This window comes from Neopelma chrysocephalum, unplaced genomic scaffold (assembly GCF_003984885.1).
Source record: "Neopelma chrysocephalum unplaced genomic scaffold, ASM398488v2 Primary Assembly neopelma1_26b, whole genome shotgun sequence".
Classification (NCBI taxonomy): Eukaryota; Metazoa; Chordata; class Aves; order Passeriformes; family Pipridae; genus Neopelma; species Neopelma chrysocephalum.
Genome location: NW_020897696.1, coordinates 4,570,737 through 4,592,183, shown reverse-complemented (window position 1 = coordinate 4,592,183; position 21,447 = coordinate 4,570,737). Strand labels below are relative to the sequence as shown.

Below are 21,447 nucleotides of genomic sequence, written 5' to 3'. Positions count from 1 at the left end.
TTCCCTGATGTTGATTGAAAAAGACCTCATGCTTAGCATACTTCAGTTCCCTTCTTCCCCTTCTCCCATCCTCTGTACTTGAGGTTATCCATTATCAGGACACAGAATTTCTTCTACCATTATACCAGTTATGCAAATGAATGGTTGCTGGTAATGAAAAAATCAGTAAACAGAAGGGCCTCCTGGGCCTGTGAAAGCCAACTGAGGCCAGGTAAGCCCTCTGGTAGAAGGCATGTCCTCACAAACACAAAACTAGTGTTCTTCACCACAAAATGCAGCACACTTCTCAAAAAACAAAGCTCCAGGGCAGCTATCAGCCATATATTTGGTGATCCAGCAGTGTTTTGACAGGATGGTGTCTTAGAGCATAAAAAAAGCCTTTTATATGCAGACAGAATTATCTAACAGTACATGGAAATGCTTGTGAGAAATTAAACCATACACAATTTCGCTGGTAAAACAGCCCCAGGATGCTATCTGCTGCCATCCAAACTGTTCCAGAGAGAGATTTCTGTATCACAGAAGTCTCAGCCTACACTGCATGCTATTATCTAGATCAAATGCTAAATGCTGCCTGCACAGGTAAATAACTAGGGATACAAGCAACCCCAGGCTTTTGAAGAATCTGCAACCCACACAGTGTGATAAGCAAATACATCAAAAAGATATTCCTAATGTCAGAGTTGCACCACAGGGGAAGAGTGAATGGTCTGAGGACAAGACCTGTTCTTCTCATGCTCCTACGCATGTACCTTGCTGTTGCAGCTGATCAAATTGCTCTTCCCATGACATTCTTTGCAGGCTCTCTCTTGGTTTTAGGACTTGAACTGACATAAAGGCTCCAAAAAGCATCAGAGCAGGTGCAAAGCAGGGGCACTACAGGACAGTGAGAGACACCGACCTACTGTCTTGATGCTACATGAACACCAAGCCCACCTGCTCCAGAAGGAAGCCTTCCACACAAACCTCAGTCTGGAGCTGGCGAAATTGCCAGCAGCACTTTGCTTGTGGAACAAGTAACTTATTCAGGCGCTGGACACAGTCGGTCTTCACACATCTGAGCATGTTTGCAGACTTTCCTCCTATAGATTTTCCACACAGAGCTATCCCAGCATGCACACCAACTGTATTTTGAACAGAGAGCACTCAGTTTACTTAGCAAATTGCCTTAATACACTTTATGCCTTTGCCTTGTACACCTTTAAAACCTTCTTTCAAAAAGGAAAAGCAAAGCCCTTAATGGTTAAAAAAACCCAAAGCATCTTCTAATTATCTAAACTGGAGAGAGGTATATAAGTGAAATGAAAACAGATTTTGATATTTTTTAACACTTCTCATACATTACTCTGTTTAATCTCCCCTGCTCTTGCTTGGGACTGACATCCTTTTTTTACTTAATTTTCTCTTTATACAGGTACAATCCACACAATTCCCTTTGTATCCATCTCTCCACACAACTCCCCAGCTTTGCAGAAATTGAAGCTGTGATTAAACAGCAAAGTATATTCCATTTAGGTGTTCTTTTACCAGCCTCCAAATGCTACTGCTAAATGACAAAAAGAGTATCCAGCACGGAAGCCCTACTGGGTTAGGTACATCAGCTGGCAACAGGCACTAAACAGGAGTGTGAAGACTAGCTTCGGTGGCAGCAAACCATGTCCATTCTGGTCACCCACAAAAGGGTCACTGTTCCCTCCAGCCACCAAATTACCCTTTTTCTCCTTTGCACCACAGCTGGAAGCCAGATTCTCATAAACTCACTACACATTTCTAGGTATTTTAAAATTAGGGTAATTTTATGCTGCATTAGCTCAGCTAAGCAGCTTGCAGAGGGGTGCTGCATGTGGCAGCACAAAGTACACACTGGGGACAGAAATGGATGGAAGCACAGAATGCTCCTTTTGGTGGCAGAGAGCTATTAAACCTGCTTACTGCAATTCTCTCTCAAAGCTAGTGCCTTAGGCAACAAGTTGTTCACTTATTTGTGGCTTATTTGTCAATTATAGCACCACTTTCCTAACTTGGTAATAAGTCTGCTTTCTCCACACTGATTCCTTTTTAGGAAAGCCAAGCAAGATCCCTCATTCATTTCCCCTCTATACTTCCCGTGACTTTTTAGAGCCCCATTTTACTGTGGTATTTTAATCAAATTCAACTGTATTTCATGCATGTTCCCTACTTCACTGAAAAGTCATGATTCCTTGCTTGCCCAAGAACTTTCAGCGACTATTCAAGAATTAAGATGCAATTTCACTAGGAATGCTTGATCCAAATTACTGCACAGCTGCAGGGGGCCTTTTCTCTCCCAGCTGACTGGTGATTTGCTGAGGCTTTATAAGATTTCCCTAATAGGCAACTCTTCTTCCTTTCCTGTTCTAGTTAATGGCAAAAGAGTTAACTTGGGGCCATTTAAAGCACCAACATTGGCAACTGTGCTAGAAGCCACTGAAATGACTGGGACAGCATCATAGAGCTATTGTTTCAGATGCTGCAAGTTTCCACTGAAATCACTTGATTCATCCCTTTAATTTTTCTTTCCCCTCTTCTACACTTTAAGACCATTTTTTAAAATAAAAGCTGAATCCTCAGCATAATTGGGGTATCCAATAACGCCTTTAACTACAGCAATTTAAAGAATTGCAATCTACTCTTTTAAGTTTCATACCCCAATACTAGCATGACATTAGTCAGCAAATCCTTAACACTACATCGAAATGTTTGCTTAATAAGAACTTCAAAAGAAGAACAAGGGAAAGGTTTGCAAAAGACAGCCTTCAACTCACCGAAAGATACCGTGTAAGCACAAGGCTGACATTACATTAGTCATGTATTCAGTGAAATCAATGCCGCTTCCAATTTCTTTTGGCCCTTATTTAAGCAAAAGAAAACCCTAAACTAATGGCTTCACTTGTATAATTAGAAAATACTCAATTCTGTACTAGCTTTACAGCTGTAATAAGTTGTGTCAGCAGGAAATAGCTAAGCCAAATAGAGAAGAGTCTGTGTTATTTACCTTGATATAAATTACTCAGGCTCAAACAACTAAAACAGTTTTAAACTGTTTGTCCATCATGGTTCTTTCAGAACCTGAGAAATCATTACGCAAAGGTTCTTCATGAATATAAAGTAGAAGACAATCAAAACAATATTTTATACTGTTACTTATTTGTAGTTACATTGCATTAAAGAATTTTTCACTTACCAGTCAGCTATACATCCTGTTATTAAGTGGCCGAAGATTAATCCTACAAGTAAGGAAAATTTAGCAATGTGGACTTTCCAGGCAGAATCACAAACAAGATCCCACTGGAAGAAAAAAAGAGACAGATAAACTGAAATAAATTAGTTTCTCAGATGTGTTTTAACATAGTAATATCAGTGCAGAGCTTCTTCCAAATGTCAGTCCTAACACAAGTGCAAGGAAACAGCAGAGGAAAGCTTTCCTCCTCCAGTCAAATCCAAGACCTCAAGAAGCAAATTAAAGACTCATTTACTTCAGTGAGTTTTATCAGACCCTTAATTGTAAGATGACAATATCCAACACTTAAGTCTCCCCTTCTCCAGGTCACACGAGTTTAGCCTAAGGGGATATCTCCATCTAACATTGGCAATACTGCTGCAGCTGAAGCATCTCACTGTCATCGCAGCCCCAGACACCCATTATTAGAGCCCCATGAAGCCCACCAGCAGTAAGCCTGACAATTTAAGAGCAAGTGCTCCAGCTGATATCCTCAGGGCTGCTTGGAAACATAGGGAAAAACAGCTGCTTTGCCACAGACCCCGATGGCCATTAGCTTCAGGCTCTCACAGTGTCAAGATGCTTTTGTTTTCAGAAAAGCATCTTGATTTCCCCAGGTGGTGGAAGGGGGATGAAGACTAAATAAAGGCACAGCTTGTCAAGACAAGTCCTGGCATGGAGCCAGACAGGGCAGCTGGAGATCCCAGCACAGCCATGCAACTTCTTGGGATGAGAGCCCCCACAGTGACATTTCATAGCTCAGAGACCAGACAGGTTCTGAACCTCCACAATAAAGCTATGCCTAAAACTGAAATTAACCTTTCTGTCCAAAGGAAGGGGAAATGAACCATTTCAGGCAATTTGTCATTAGGGTACTGCCTCATTCCCATGAGAAAGATAGGAAAAACAAGGTTTCTAGTGAGGTTTCCCTAAACTCCAAGACATTTTCCTTCTAGGCAGAGGAAACCAGAAGAACCAGACTGCATTCCTGGCTTTAGCCCAACAACTTCATTGCCCTCAGAGATGTAACTTAATCTCTCTTATGTGTAAAGTGTGGATACTTACTATTATACTCTTGAATAAATATAAGAAGATATGTTTGTTTGTGGTTTGTGAGGCGCTCAAATATTGATGGTAATGGGAGTCATACACGTTTCATGACAAATAAGTACAGCTAACTTTGGAGAGTCAGATACTCTAGAACTGAAACTTTGCAGAATAAATGGCTGTTTGTGTAGCAGCCCTCCTGACACCATGAACTGAAGTTTCATAGCCAAAAACACAAAGTAGAAGTATGCAATTTATTTTTAAAAGTTAGATGCAACTTCAAAAAGAGCTTCCCTCAAAACAGTTCAATTAGGTGCACTGCACATTTCCATGACGCACAGCCCTTCCACAAATAAGGCAAGACTCGGCCCTCTAGTTCAACATCAGAGATGTCCTCACTACAATATACCATGTCACCAAGAGGTATAACAATTTTGTGGCCAAAACAAACGTGCCACCTTTCAGGATCAGGCTTTTTGTTTAAGTGAAATGTATTTTTGAGTTCTCCACTGCACTGATCTGTACAAGTTGGGACATATACGTGTAATCTTCCACCCTACAGAGTGAAGGCACTAAAGAACCATAAGCAAGTAGCATGAGCAAGGATTTTTTTCCACCAAATAGCTATGAATTATTTGCAGCAAACAGCTCAGCAAGGCAGTGAGAATTGCTCTCCAAAACCCTTGACTTTTCAGGAGCAAGTGGAGGAAATGCAATTACTAATACTTGCAACTCTAGAACCAATCTCCAGCTAGCAAATAAAAATATCTGCCCAGACAAGCTGAAAACAAAACAAAATTCAGGATATATATCTGAGCTCCAGGCAGGCTTTAAAATGCTCCAGCTTCATTTTCACAATCCAGAAGGTGTATATGGTACTTAAAAATGAAAAATCATTTTTGTTTGTAGAGAACAAATTCAATTTATTAAAGACAGTCATTTATACAAGCATACATTTTAAAATCAAATAATTAATTTTTAGATTTATTGATGTCAGAGGAACAGTAGTGTCCTCCAAGTGCAAAAAGAAAAAGGAGATACCCTAGTGTCTTTCCCTTCTCAAAGCTTACTATTGCTAGCCAAAGATAGCTGGCCCTCACACAAGCCCATGGCAGAGAATGTGCAGTACCAGATTACACACAGGTAAAGGCTCATGTTTGGAAGAGCCAAAATCTCATGAAGGACTGTTGTTTAATTTCAGGCCAGGACAAGAGACGTCAAACCCCTCTGGCACACTGGCACACAAAGTAAGAGTTTAAAAGCAGAAGAAAAGTCAATGTATCAGCTTGTCCTTCAGTGGTGCCCAAAACACACCCACTCCTCTCGATAACTTATCTGCAAGTCATCCTTTGTTTGTTTGTTTTTAAGGCTATTGTCCAACTCCCCAGCTGCTCTGACAATAAAAACACTTATTTCCTTGCAAACCCTGCATCTGGCCCTTCCCTGCCCTTGGTTAAGCACTCGCTCTGCAGGCTAGCAGAAATCAGAGCTGATCCCCCAAGCCCACACGGGCAGTCTAATGCGGGTGCTAGCAGACCAGGCAGCCCCTGACCTTCCTGAAACCTCTCCCTCTGCAAAACCCTCCAAACTTGTAAATTGGGAAATGGTGAAATATATCAACAGTTGCTTTAACAAAAAATTTCAGAGAATCTGCCATGACCCCAAATTACTCGCTCTGTACTAAGAGCTCAAGTATATCCTGGTTTCTCCTCTGGCAGCTGTCACAAACCACAGAGAGGTCACCATGAAGCAGTTACCCAAAATAAATTTGGCACGACAGTGGTAGGTGCCACCAGGGCATTCAACTTGCAAAGAGAGACGAATAAGGAGAGAAGACAGAAGAAAAATGGATGCTACAGTCAAAAGCAGCCTCAGATAAAGATGACATTAATAGGACAAAATACATATTTAATAGCTAGCATATCGTCCCTACCCATCTTAACACAGCAGCAGAGCAAACCAGTAAGGTTTCATCATGCTGAAAGTGCAGAAATTTTGCCAGAGACCTGTGTTGCCCCTTCCCATCTACATGGAAAAACCTCAGCTTTGAAGAGCTATAAATAAAGCAGGAACTATTACACAGCAATAGTGCTGGCTCTCCCCTTATATACACCTGGGCTCAGCAGAGCAGAACTTATTTGTCATGTGCCCACGTGGCACGGCTGTGCCCAGAGCCACGGGCAGGTCCTGCTCCAAGTGCTGGGAGTTTCATTCTGCAAAGATGACACTCAGGTTTGCTCCACAAAGAAAGGAGTGACGGGTTTCCATGTCCCTGCAGAACAAAACACTGGGGTGGGCAGTGCTGATGACTGGCAGTTCAACTGGCACTCCAAGTAAATCTGCACTGGGAGGTTGTTTTGGCTGGAGACTGGACAGTAATCCTCTACCACCTCTTGCAAGAGGTAGTTTAATCTGTTACAAGCAGGAGACCATTAAAATCCCCTAACTGCTCTGGCTGAATTCCCTGGTGTCCCACTCAGGAGTTAACAGCGCCAAGCCTAAAAGAAGGACGCTGCTAAACTTTCCCTGGGATTTCTCTGTGTGCCCCTGTCTTTCTGTCCTCCATCCATCATCCTAATACAAGAGATCAGAAAAATGACTTGCTAAAGAAAAAGGACTGTATTGTTATGCCAAAACAAAAATAACTGCATATAAAATATACTGGTGGAAAAGGTACATTGTAGAGAATTTGCCACCTATGCAGATGTGTAATATATTGCAAGTGGGGTTTTTTTCATGTTGTGACAGCATTTTTTTTAGTCCAAGCTTAAGGAGTCACACCTTAAGGATCCTAATGTTTAACGGGTATCAGTGAGTCACCACCCATGGTGTGACTCACTATGCTTCACAATCAAGATGGAGGACTATTTAAAATATGGGTTGCTTCGGAAAGCACCTGGCAAAAGGTAATGCAACCAAACAGTAACCATTCCGTAACTCTTTACAAGGGGTGAAAATCCGGACAGGTTTCATGCAGTGAGTCAATATTTGCAATGAAGTTACAAAGTCACAAATGCAAAATTTGTAACTACAAACACAAGCTGACTCAATTAAGGGCTCCTGCCTCAAAAGTCCTTGTCCTCCAGAGGCTGGCTGTGGCATCTAAGCACACTGAATACCCACTGCTAAAAGGTCGTAGTAGCATGCCTACCGAGGATTTGGTTTCTACCTTCACCCCGATAACATGAAAAAGTGCAAGGTAGACTCTTCTGTCCTAAAAAGAAGCAAGGAGACAAGAGAAATGCTCTGGTACAACGGTTGCTCGGAGTCTGGCACAAAAAGCCCATGGGAGGGGAACTGGACACACACACTCTTCCCACACTGTGGGTGCACAGTCTGTTTCCAACAATTCACGCCCAGATTGCTACTGAAAGAAAGCCTGCCCTCTCCTAAACGGTCTGCAGGTGGATGGTAGCTCTGCCATGACTGCTCTCTGCAGTGGTTTCAGCAAGACGACATCAAAGGATCACCAGTGCTGCTGCCTTGGAAGGTCCTAAGCAGGGCACGAAGCTGCACCCTTGGTCTTTCCCCAGCCAGGCAGCACCTGGCTGCTGTGCCGGCCTTCACAGACTCTGTCCCGACGCAGGTAACATGCCCCAGACACTGTATGTGGTCTCTCAACCCCTTGGGTAAAGGCCTCACTTCGGGAGCCCCGGCCTCTGCATATCAGTCACGTATGCCACAGCTTACCACAGCAGTCCCAAAGTCTCCCCTGCCTGGGGAAAAGACACCAGCTTGCTTGCATATTACATGATTTTAAAACCAATAAATGAAAGTAAGAATCTATCATTTGTCACTGAGGTGTGTTGGTTCTCATGTTTCTTTGTTCCTCTCCTTCCTGCTCCATCTTTTTATAACCAAACCCCATCAATTTACCCCACACAGCACTAGAATCCATCTTCTATGTGAATACCTTACCTAGTGAGACTTAAAATTTATGATGCTTTCAGATTCTCTTGGAGCATTCTTATTAAAAAAACAACATGAACCAAAGCTGTTTTTAAAAAGAATAAAATAGTAAAAAAATAAAGTTACGCTTCTCATATAAGATACATAAAAAAAGGCAGAGCAGTCTCCAGGTACTTATTTCTGGAGGAAAATCTCAAAGTCAGCAGATGAAGCACTATAAACAAACCCCAAAACAAATGGAAAAGCAAAGAAGTCAGTACTTTACCTAGCACTAATGCCTCTTCCCAGTACTAAACAATTTGAGCAGTACTCCTAGTTACAGCCATAGGAGACCACTGTAGCAAAATTTCCATCCAGACTGCCACAGGACATTTCTCTCCTCCCCTTCTCAACTGCTGGCCAAAGATGACACTGTGGCTGTATTTAATGTTAAGGAAAGTGCATGAGTTCCAGAAAGTGGTGTGATACCCAACTCTGCAGAAAATAACTGTGCAGTAAAACCACACTAAAGAGGTTGCAGAAGAAGCTTCCTAGAGGGATGTGCCAGCCCAACTGCAACACCTAAAGCCGGGGAGGTTTTACTACCACAGGCATCTCTGCATCTCCTCAGCCATGGCAACATCAGCATATTTAAACTATTTAACCTTCAGGGTTCAGAGTAAGGATGCCTCTTCCTTCAGGTCACAGCTGAGCAAAGCACTCCCTGATCCGTATTTTAAGTGTCAATAAAATGTTCTTGAGAACACATGGCATTTTTTGACCACCAGTACAACCAGCTAGGTGGAAGTATCAAGAAGGTCACATTTCAAAAGAGGACATTAAGTAGAGTAAAAACTAAAAGCAATAATCCTGGAAGACTTGAAAAGAAGGTATAAAAATTAATGATTTGCTCTTTCTTTTACCAATCACATTCAGAACCAAACATCTCCAAACTACATCTTTCCTTATGTTTTTAATCAGACACAAGTGGACTGGAAACCAGAAGAGTCATTAAAAACACAATACACAAGAAAAACAACAAACCAGCTGTTGAGAGGGTTTTGTTGTTTGTTTTCTTTGAACAGCCACTCAAATAAGCCACCTATGCTTGAATGCCTCAACCCAACACAGTCAACAGCTGACTTTCAAGCTACTTCCTCTCTGTGTGATGCTAGACCTCCAAGAGCCAAGTACATCTAACACAGTTCAGCTTTATCATAAGTGGATGCTTTTGCTGAAAAGCTTTGACTGGTGCCTAAGTGCTTAGAACCTTAAAGATAAATACTTCAAAACCAAATTTTTACTGAGCAAGTACACACTGGTATTTTGAGAAGTTTATAATCATCCAAATTTGCAAAAACTTTTACTGTCAACAGAGATATTTTTGTACCAGAGTATCACCTTTACCTCAACATCTGCCTTCTTCCCATTCCCAACAAACCTGGGGTCCCTATTATCACACACTAGAGAGCTTACTAACTCAACAGATGCAAGGGTTTGTTTTGTTCAGCTTCTTATCCAATTTGTTTTTCTTGCAGTGGAAACAACATTTTCTGCACTTTTCATTCTCGGAAACCAGTAATCCATTTCTGATCATGACAGACACCTGCCAAGGAAAGCTGCAGCCCAGAAGAATCACTTGTGATCAGTGAACACAAGGTCATAGAAGTTGTCAGGTTGCTTTAACTATAGACATGACCAACCATCTGGGCAACTCACCATTTGAAAAGTAACGCAAAGAAACTACTTTTGACTACTACCACACAGTTTTTGGGGACATGGGGAGGGAGAGGAGTGGGGAGAGAAAAAGAGGGGAGGGCATGTGAGCCAGAGGACACATGTTTAGCTGTCTTCCAAGAAAGATATAATTAGATTGTGCAGCATAGTATGAAAGCAGTTTCATTAACCTATGAAAACAGTTTCCAACCCCGCAAAATAGTACAGGACTGCATAACCATGGACTTCACAAGTTTCCTTAACGGTTTCTTAAGTTTAACGTAGTTTAAGTTGCTGAAACACATCCTTCAAAACTGCATTTTCTGATACACATGACAGCTGTGAAATTTCTGCATTAGCTTTTTAAGTGCATATTTCTTAAGTCTGGTATTTTAGCTTTAAAAATAAAGCACACAGGCTCAGTGCCACACATCACTGCATTAACACTGATATAAGACATAGCACTTCCTCCTGGTTTACAAACTTCAACTCTGTCGTGATAATGGGATACCTAAGACAGATTGCATCAAGCTGCTTGCAATTGTAGAGGCAGAGGCATATTGCCTCTTATAATAATTACCTCAGGGTAAGCAGGCTGTCCCCACTATGCCCCACAGGGACATGCAGCATGTGCATGGCTCCATTTGCCCCAAAGAAGCAGAAAGGCCTTTCTAAGGCCTTTCGATCATGGCTCACTTTTAAGAGCCATCTCTCCAGTGGGATGAGATGGCTCAAAAACCACTGCAATCACAAAACAAGCCCAACACTTCAAATATGCAAAAGGACACAGATTGACTTCATTTCAGAGCCAGTAAACTAACTTGGAAAAGATTTAACATTCTGCACTAAATTATTGCTTAGTCTATGCCATAAGCAAAAAAGACCCTCCAAGCTACCCACAAAGCACATCAGCAAAACCCCAAGATAATGAGATACCATCTTAAACACTGCAAAACTGGAAAAGTTTCATCTATCCTTCAACTTCACACTTTAATCAGGGGCAATTAGCTCTTCTATTCCAACCTTGCTCTCTTTCTTTTCCCCACTGGGAGAGGGAAGAAGGAAGTTTGCTAAGTAAATAATCATTGCTAATACGCTAACAATTAAAATATGATTTGTTAATCATATGACATTCTTCTGAATACTTAACATGATTAAATCAACTTTAGTAGCATCCAGGTACCACCCACTTCTCCATCACTACTTCTTTTATTTTCAGTAGGAGTTTCCTTTATTCTGAGACATTTAGATCTTTTCCAGCCTTCGCTCTCCACAGATTAGTCAACTAACTTGTTTCTCAGCTGATGTTATCTGCTTCGCTTATTCCAACTTCATAATGTCAGCTAACATCAAAGGGTTGGGAGATACAAGATCTTGCTTGCAGCTTCCCTGAATACTGTATTCATAGCACTATATTCATAATTTTCCAGAGAGCAGCATCAGGATATTTCAGTATCTCTTTTACATCTCTGTGCTGCAATTAAGGATCTTTTCTACACTATTCTGACATGATTAGGAGACATTGTCACAAAACTCATTTTAATCTAAAACCCAGTCTTTGCTATAAGACCTTGTAGCTGTTCATCTCCCTATGGCTGCATGAAGACCATGAGAAACCACACCCATCCCTAGGACTGAGACACACACTGAAAAACAGTATTTCAGTGCCATTTCTCAGTTTTCAGCTGACCACCACCTTTATTCTGAACAATGTATGTGCTGCTTCGCAACTCAACTAAAAAAGTTAAAGTAGCTATCAAATTTGTATTTAGAGCGGGTCTAAGCACTGTAAATAGAAGCCACATCTAAAAAAAACCCAGCAGTGTAGTTAACTATTAACATTTGTTATCATCTCATTATCAAAAATAAGTTAACACTTTGTGAACTGGTATTTTTCAGCCTACCAAAACACACATGCTCAAAACATGCTGCAGGCTGCCACCTTGAGAGGGCTGACATGGCAAAACCCAGCTTACTATCTTGTTGGGTCTTTCTAAAACCAGGGGGAAAAAATGAAAATGTCAAGCATGGCATAAAACTCTGAAACGGAGAAGGGTGAAGCAGTAGACAAGAGGAGAAAGTAATTCCTTATGAGAAATACTTGCCATTGTAGATAAAAAGATCAGACACCTTAACTTTGACATGCAATTGCTGCCATGACCCTGTCCTCTCATCATTTGCAGACTACAGCTATTGCAACTCAGGCAAGAAGAAAAGGAGAGAGAGAGGGATAAAAAAACCCCAGGGTCTGGCATTAATTCAGACCTAAATAAATATTAAGGGTAAGGAAGAAAGAAAAAATATTTCACTTGTTTTACAAATCAGAATATGAAACCGGTCTGTCAAGCTTGTATTGTTCAGGCAGACCATGTTTTACACTGCACTGGAAGACATAGCAGGGAAAAGGTCATACAGTTTAATTTACAGTCCCTATCCTTAATAATACTTGTAGGGTGGACACTGCAACACTGTCTAAATGTTCGTGGACTTTGACCTAGAGGCCATGGAGAGACCAGGCAGCTCCAGAGTGCTGCAGAGTAGCATGGAGACAGTACTTGGGCCAAAATTAATTCCTCCACCACTGCCTGGATGCAAAGAACCTCTTCTAGGGAATCAGACCACTCTGCTCTGAAAACAACGCACAGGGGTAACTATAAATCGCATGCTGCTGGAGAAGGAGAACACACCACTTCCCTGCATCTCACAAGTAGCATTCCTGATCCACAAGGAGCTTTCCTCCTTGTGGATCTAGATAGGCATCCCAGAAATGAGTATCAGGATACATTCGGTTATCTAATCTTTTGTTCTTGCGTTTCAGTATAACAACTGGCAATTGGGGCTCTCCCAGATTATAACGGAAAAAAAATTGTGCAGTACAAGGCACTATTACATTGAATTTTCCAACACAGCACATCACCCTCAGAGCACATTTACCTTTGCCTCATCAGCTCACAAGATAGGCAGGAGTTCCCTCCCCCCCACAATGCACCAGCCGCACCAAACAAAGCACGGATCCGCCTCCCACCGGGTGGGAATAGGCACAGACCTATTGTGTGTTTCCAGCAGGTACGATATGGCCCAGATCGGTGGGAACTACTCAGCATACACATTAATCATTGCTGTCTGCCAGGTCTTACAGGCTGGTGGGGAGGCCAGGCTCCCCAGCACCCACACTGAGCACAGACCAGTGCAGCTCTAGTATAGTGCTGGGTGGTTATCAGACACTGATATGGGGTTTGCCTGGAGACCTCTGATGATGTGGCTTGAAAGGGTGTTGAAACTCCTTTCTCCCTCCTTCCTCCTTGCCTTTAAAAGGGAAATCAGAATGTACACAAAGTCACCTGCCGTCAAAAGTCTACTGGAAAAAAAATACAAATTACATTGTGAGAGCTAGGCACACATTTGAGTGAAGTGACCACAGCCCAAGAGAAGCGGCTTTGAGGGAATCCAGTGCCAGAACTAAACACTCAGCACTGCTGCAAAGCTGCAGCACATTCTGACAGGTTACTCTGATCTTCCATATATTGTCTGCAGCAGACCCCAGTCCTTTGTTCTATAGCAAGATCTCAGCCTAATTAATTCCACAGTTACTTGTGGGTAAGCCAGCGCCAGCCTGGCTGTGCTGCAGAAGAGCAGGAGGAGGAAGGAGTATGAAAGGAAGGAGTGAGAGTAACTGTCCTGAGCAGGGACGCCAGGTATCGTGGAGGGGAAACTAGGCAGAAACAAACAGGCTGACAGGGAAAACAAAAGATGAGGTACACAAAAGCACTCTATCTCGTTCAGCATTTTCTAAATTTAGCAGCTCTCTAGAATTTATTTGGAAAGTGTTTAATTTAACACTTTTCACCATTAGTACGGCCAAAAGTTTTTAAGTTCAAGAAAACCATAAATCTCATGCTATTCCAGATGTTGTTTCATTAAAAAATGAACCCATTCATGTTTGAAAGTCCTGTAATCCTCATCTCAACATCACCATCAGAACTGGCTCCAAATTACATGCCTTCCTAAGTGCCAGTTCCTCCTCTTTGACAAACACTTTAAAAAAACCCATGAGGTCACCTTTTATAATTACACTCTTGTAGCCAGGGTGAGAAGCACTAAATCTGTTAGTGCACTTTAGAAATTTGGGTTTAGACTGCCTGAACAGCTAGGAAATATTCACTGTAGCCTGCAACTTCTGCCACAGCATGGGCAGAGTTGGTATTTAAATTAAATGACTGAGATGTATTAGGAAGTGGAAGCAAAACCAAACAAAACCCCAACCATTACAAATATCACATCCATCCAGGAGGAGGAAAAAACAAAAGGTAATTGTTTGACACACACAAAATGACGTACATGAATGGCTCAATAGCAAGTCTTGGAAAGCTGAGAATGTCTTCAAGAGATTTCAATATGGAATTACCTTTGTGGATGATCATTGTTAGTTCTACCAATGCTACAAACTATTTACAGTAGCCTGAAATCAGATTCCTGTAACTGAGATGCTTTATCTTAAGGGTGATAATAAACATGAACTCTATGTACACCCCCTCTAGTAAAAAGAATCCTTACCAGACAGATAACCTAAGACTACATGAGTTCCGATGTTAGTATTGGTCTTAATCCAGTCTCTGTTTTCTAGACCAACTGCTTCAAGAATTTTTAGCCAGTACCTAACACTTCCAAATAAATAAAACCCGTATCTAAGCTCACTAAACAAGTAGTCTGGTGATATCATACTTGGTTATCTCAAACATCGGATTATTTCCTGTTCTCAGGCAGAGGACATTTCTTCACCACTGGGAAATTGCAGGGAAGAAATTGCAGGTACTGTTCCCGAAACAGCTGTCCCCTTCCTTCATGCCACTTAGCCAGAAACTCGCCCCATTGTTTCAGGGTGTTGTTCACTAGTGCCCTGATAAGTGGGAGACTCCACCACACTCAATGTGTATGAGCATGCCCCAGGACAGCTGCAGCAGGCCAAGCCAGCAGGTCCCCTTTGCCTTCTCTTTAACAGGAAGATTTCTCAAGTCTGTGAGTGCTCAGAGCAGCAACCACTGACTCTTATCAGTTAACTTGCAGAGGGAAGAGGAAAAAAAAGTTTGGGATCTCTCCTATAGCAGAAGAAGGCATGAAAAAAAAATAGTAGTAGAAGTTTGTTCTGGTCTGCCAGTATTTCTGGACACCTCTGACCACAGGGACTTATTGACCTCTTCAGCACTTCTGAGGAGCTGAGAGAGTAATTTCAAAGAAATTTAGAATACTTTCTGCCCATTGCAAGTATCTGCCTTGCAAGTCCCTACACCCCCTTCAATCTGTCCAATGGAAGCAAGGGCACAGGTGATGTACTAGCTTCAATCTTGACACTTCTGACCCAACTACCATAGTGGGTACAATAACCCAAGGTTTTTACTAATTTGGGACTAGACAGAAGCCAGTCAGCCAGGAACTAACACTGACAAGACAAATCCTGTCAGTTGCAGGGAAAAAAGAGAAGCATCAGCACTTCTGAAGTCTCTTTGAAGAGACCAGCCAACTGGAGAATATGCAGAAACAAATGAGATTACAAATAGGTACAAATGGGAGGAGATAAGGGTGGCATAGTTCTTATTTTGGGAAGGACCTTGTCACAGTGATCCCTTCAAAGTAATTAACAACTATGTTCTGAAAGTTCATTTGAAATGCACACCTATCCTCCACCCCAAGAAATATCACTCCACAAGCTGTGACCAATTTATCATCACTATTATCACAAAGAAATTTGTTTGCTGTGGCATTTCTGGCTACTTGCAGATACCTACAATAATCCCACAAGACAATATCACAGACTAGGGCACATGTTACTGCACAGAGCAATTTCACTTCATTAACTCAGCAGAACACCCAGAAAAAAAATATAATAAAAAACGTGTTTAAACAGAAAGTTTTCTACCAGGTTGAGAAGGTGATTCAGCTGCAGGTGTGCCCAGAAAAGTGCCAGAACTGCAATAAAAGCAAGGAAAAGAAAGACTCATACGTCACAGACATCTCCCTCAGCAGGAGCAAAGAGCACTTCAAGTTCACACCAAGACAGCACTGCTCCTGGACCACTTGGCTCTCCCGGCTCAAGCTCTGCTTTTTGGGCAGGGACAATATGCTAGAGGCTCAGCCAAATTGGCATGAGAATGATCAAATCAGTGGCAGATAGGTAAAATGATTGCCATGTTGCTTTGGAAAGAAGATGACTCAACCCAAATCAAGTGGGAAGTTGAGAGCCAAGAGAACAGCATTGCAGGAAAACAAGGCATCTGGAGCATAAAAGCAGCCACAACAGGAATTCCCTTGTGACTAGACATGAAATATTATTACATAATCGCTCTGAGTGATTAAAACACAGCCTTCAACTAACCGCTTCCCTCTATGCCAACCTCAAGAGGTGGAATGATCTGGAATGTTGTGGGTGCACACAGAGGGATGCTGTGCCATCAACCTCTGCAATTTAATCAAGCCTCAGTCCTTGCCCATCGTCAGCTTTTGGTATCCATTATACAAATTAGCATGCCAAACAACAAAACCTCACTTAATGCAATCAAACACAGAGGACAGGCCATCCAAGTAACAGAGGGGAAAAAACCAAAAAACATGAATCCTGTAACTAAGAGCTTCCATGAAAAAGTTGTCCGAAGATGACAGCTGGATTTGCAGATGGTCCGAAGATGCAGGCACTAAAGATTAGTGAAAGAGTTAGAAAAGTCCCTGCTGAGCACACGCTCCAACTTCCTGCTAAGCTTCATGTTTAGTTGTCATTGTCATTTAGTTGTCATGTTCAGCTGTCATTATGTTGCTCATTGTGTTAGTGCTAATAATTTACCTGAAGCATCACTGTGCAAATTGGTAAAATGAGACCTCAGGTTTCTCCACGGCAAAAAAAAAAAAAAGAGTATTTCTCAGCATCCTTCCTTTGGACAGTGTACTCTGTTTATAGCAGTATGGTCATGTTGTGATAAAGAATAGATGAAAATCTTTAAAGAAGCATTTAGCAGTGAAAAAGTCTTGCAAGTGCTAAAGGAAGAAATTTATGTACAAACCAAGCTGAAGTTCAAGATTTATGTGCCAAGTCAGGACATTAGCTCAGAAGGGTGATTTAACATGGCCACTGGAATCCCTGTGGTTAAATTATGCATCTGACCTCTTCCCCATATGTATTTCAGCAGTGTTAAATAATAAGCACTACATCCTTTATTACCATTTCCAGTTCTAATGAGTGGCAGCACTAAAAAAAGCACCGTTCCCAGTGACTCAGTCAAGGAGGTCAGGATAATGGCAGCATCTAACACAGAAATGCCAGTCTTCAAGGAAGGTGCAAGGCCACCCCTGGCTCCAGCAAAGACTCAGAAGTGGGGCTAAACAAAGCACTGAGCAGGGCTGGAAACAGCAAGATCTCCACTCCCTCAATCCCAGTCATGACACAGGCTGGGAGAAAATGGGCATCGGGGAAGGGAGAGCGGAGAAAGCCTGGACAGAGATACAGCATCTGATGAAGGGTGCTACTAGGAGAGAGGCTATGGAGACAGTGGAACTTAACACTGTTTAAGAACAGCTATCCCACTCCCAAAGAAGACGGGGTGAGGGTGGGGGGATGTCTCATGTGCACGTATATCAAATGTGCTTTGTGTTAAATAACCAGAATTGTTTCATTGTTTCTGAAGACAAAGCAATGATGGAGCATCCAACAGCTATTAGCTCAGACCGCTGAAGATAAGTACAAGAGGATTTACTGGCCAAACAAAAGTACATTTTTTATTAATATACTTTTGGCTCTCCTTATGATATTTCAATATAACCCCTGGCTACTACACAGATGAGCGTATATTAGACTGAGATTTAATAAAACTCTATTTAGAAAGATGAGAACATTGCATAATACATTACAGAAACAAACATATTTTTGAGGGGAGTTAAGGAAGATCTGAACATCCAGTCTCTTGAATTCGCCCGGAGCAGCCCGTTTTTACAAAGGACAGTGAGATGCATGTAAGAGGAGTCAGCAGTTACAAGAAGTGCTCCCACAGTATCAGAGCTCCTGGGGGTTGATAAGAAAGGAAGTCCAACTCAAGCTATGCTGTTGTTCTGCCTGAATTTTTCTTCTCTTTCTTCATTAGGATAAAAACAGACAGAACACCCACCCAGAAAACCCCCAAAATAAAACCAAAGCACAAACTAAGGAGGAATCCCGACCCCAAGAAAACAACCTAATTATAATTACATGGGATTACAAATCAAAGTGAAAAAGCTGCCAAGTTTTTGGAAGTGACCATACAATAAAAATAAAAACTCCACACTGGAAAAACCCATAGTCTCAAAAGATTATTATTATTCTTTCTAACAGAAAACAAGACAGCAGGGGCCAAAGATGTTTGTTTATCTCTTAAAATTGATCTGCCCTTTACCACAAGTTCTTCCAAAGAACACTTTTTTTATTATTTTTAAAGGAGCATGCAAGACGGCAAACTAACTCTCCCTCGACCTTTTGTGGCCAACTTGATGATGACCTTCAAAAGGTTCAAAGTTTTAAAAAAAATAATTTCACAGTTTAGACTAAAAAGATATATTTCAAGATAATTTTTTCATGCTAAGGCATCAGTGTTAAACACCCAAACATATGAATAGCTCAGTCTCTGAATATAAACAGAACAAAATCTGACTCTCTTAAACATTTAACATCACTATGCATTTCTGTATCACAAACCATTCATGTCTACCGTGCACCTGTGTTTTTCCCATGAAAGGACTGTAGCTGGGTTACTTTTTTTTTTTTTAATCCATTCTGGGTACAAGGTTTTGAGGAATTTGCTTTACCTGCTTTTTCCCTCTTGCACACGCTTTCAAGGGACACAAAGAGAAACCAAAATGATTTTCAATGATTCAATACAAATGTGTGCTGGCTGACCAAAGCATGATCATGCCAGTCATCCATTTGTTACTGCATTTCTTTATCCCAACTAGATAAACACAGTTAAGCCAAAACACTGCTCCCAGGCAGGAAGTAATTTTTGCTGATCTTAGGAGGGGATCTTGAGATTAAGGGAACTACTTCCCTGGTGTAACCATTTCATTTTACATTTCCAGGAGCTCCAGTTGCCTGTTTATATCAGTAAGGCCCATCCACAGCCAGTAGGGTTTTCACAGGGCTGATACTGCAAACATGCAAGAGTTTTCAGGTGAAAAGGCAAGGCGGGTTTTTTGCATGCACTATTCGGCAAATAGAAAGTGAGTGTAGAAAGCGGCACAGTCTCCTCATTAGAAATTTTCCACTTTAGCCATTACATGAGGTAACACAAAACAGAGCAGCATGCACTTTCTGCCTCTGGAGTAAAACAACTGAGACATTTCTTCTTTAACTGCTCTGCCAAAACAGTTATCAAGTACAAAAGCAGAAGAATTCAGCAGAACTTTGTCTTATTTCACTCATCACCACCTCTTCAGCTTCCCCAAAAACCAACCTGGTTTTTGGTTTGTAGGGCTGCTTCAGGATACTTGCACAAAGATCAGTGATATTACAACTGCAGTCTGCTTCACAACCCTTTCCCCTTACTAGCTGGGGACACATGCCCTCAGCATCCTTCCCACAGACACCCATGTCCAGAGACAGCAGGACATCTACCATTGCCAGGATCCCAAAGAGACACATAGGATCCCGTTTCAGGACATAACTTCGCAACCCAGTGCCACAACCAGTGCCCAGGTACAAGTCCACACGATGGACACCTGGCATGATGTGACACCCAGGGAGGGAAAGGATTGCGGGGACGTGGGATTTACCTAATCCTAGTGGGAGGGTAACTCACAGGGACTTGACTGACCCGGCAGCAACATGCAAGGCCAGATCCGCATCGTGTCCAGCTGCTCCCCTTGTCCTGGAGAGAAGGGGCGCTGAGGGAGGCCAGGGTCGGGCCCAGGGGTCCGTGAAGGCTGATGAGGGAGGGGGGTGCCGAGGGAAGTCGCCTTTCTTACCTTGCTCACGACGTTTTGGACGAGGCCGGCTCTGATGCGGTAGTGCCACTCGCGGCAGCCGCACTCGCTGGCGTTGCCCGTCGCGGGGGTTGGCAGCCCGGGCGCGGGGGGGAAGATGCTGCCGTTGCCGCTGTGGTTGGCGTGGATTGGCGCCAGGGTCCCGCTCCAGTTGCCCTGCCCGTCCGCCTCCCGGCACCAGAAGTCGGGCTGATCCAGGAGGAAGGAGTCCGAGAACTTGCTGAAGCCGATGACGAGCGCCGGGACCCAGGTAAGCAGCACCAGGGTCCGCTGGTACCGGCCGCCCAGCCCTCCGAGGAAGGGTAGCACCGAGCCGTCGTAGTCGAGGAGCAGCGGGCTGCAGGCGGCGGCGGGCGGTGGCACCGGCACCGCCTGGATCTCGACCCCGGCAGCGTTGGCGGGGGGCGGCCCCGGGGGGGCGGCGGCGCCCCCCCCCCATGGCCCCGGGCACCGAGCCGTTCTCCTCCGGCAGCGGACGGCCCCCGCCGCCCGCCTCACGGCGCCGGTCTATCGCCATCCAGCCGCCCGGGGTGGCTCACATAGGGGGGAGCTGGGGCAGCCCCCGCTCCCTCGCGAGTCCTTCCCTCCCTCTGCTCCGCGCGCGCACACACACACACACACCTTGCAACGTAAGATATTGCACACACGCTCCCAGCCGGACCCGGCAGGAGACGGACGGGGGAGGGAGGGAAGGAGAGAGGAAGGAGGGGAGGAAGGAGAGGGGCGAAGAAAAGGGGAGGCACCGAGCGAGCCCCTCGCTCGCTCCCTTCCTCACCCGCACCCTGCGGCCACGAACCGCTGCAACTGCCGGCGGTGCCCCCCCCTCCCCTCGCCTGTGCGTCAAGCTGCACTCATCCCAGCTCTCCCTTCCCCCTTCCGAGAGGCACAGCCGAAAATAAAAGGAAGGATCCAGCCGGATCCGAGCATGCAATGGGCCAAAAGAGAGGAAAGGAGAAGGCGGCGGCGATGGAAAAGGAGGAAAAAAGCAAAAACAAAACAACAAAACCCAACCACCCCGCGAACGAAACCCTGCAACAACAAACCGAGCAAAACCGGTGCAGCAAGGCACCGAACACGCCTCCTCTCCCCGTTTTGGTGAGGAGGGGGAGGAGGGAGAAGAGGGAAGGCGAAGGAAGGAGGAGAAGAAAATAACAGCTCCCGACACGGCTTCCCCGCTTCCCGCACAGCTAAGGGCTCCCCCCTGGCCGCGGCAGCAGCGGCGGCGGCAGCCTCCAGCACCTCCCCGCCGACCCGTCGCAGCCCCGCGTCCCGCACATCTGGCTCTGCAGCAAGGGGCCCCGTCGGCCCCTCCGCGGCCCGGGCTGCGGACGCGGACACCGCCGCGGACACCGCCACCACCACCGCCGCCGCCGCCGCCGCCGCTGCCGCCGTGCGCCTCCCGCGGCAGCCCGCTCCCCGCGCCGTGCCGCCGGCCGCACCTCCAGAGGCGGGCAGGCAAACCCGCCCGGCTCCTCGCCCTCCGCCTCCCGGCAGCCCCCACCTGCCAGCCCGGCCCCGGCGCCACCGCCCCCCGCTCCGCCCCCGCGGTGCAGGGCGGCCGCACC

The 21,447-nt window shown here is 44.2% G+C and overlaps 1 protein-coding gene across 1 annotated transcript in view; it reads right to left on the bottom strand.

The window, feature by feature from the left end:
• The window catches only part of SLC22A23 (solute carrier family 22 member 23), a 106,883-nt gene extending 85,641 nt beyond the window's left edge, over window positions 1-21,242 (bottom strand). Inside the window, 3 exon segments of the mRNA XM_027676276.1 lie at window positions 3,203-3,306; window positions 19,865-20,326; window positions 20,328-21,242. Of these exon segments, the coding sequence (XP_027532077.1) occupies window positions 3,203-3,306; window positions 19,865-20,326; window positions 20,328-20,399 (638 nt within the window). The 5' untranslated portion in view covers window positions 20,400-21,242.
• Between the last annotated feature and the right edge of the window lie 205 nt (window positions 21,243-21,447).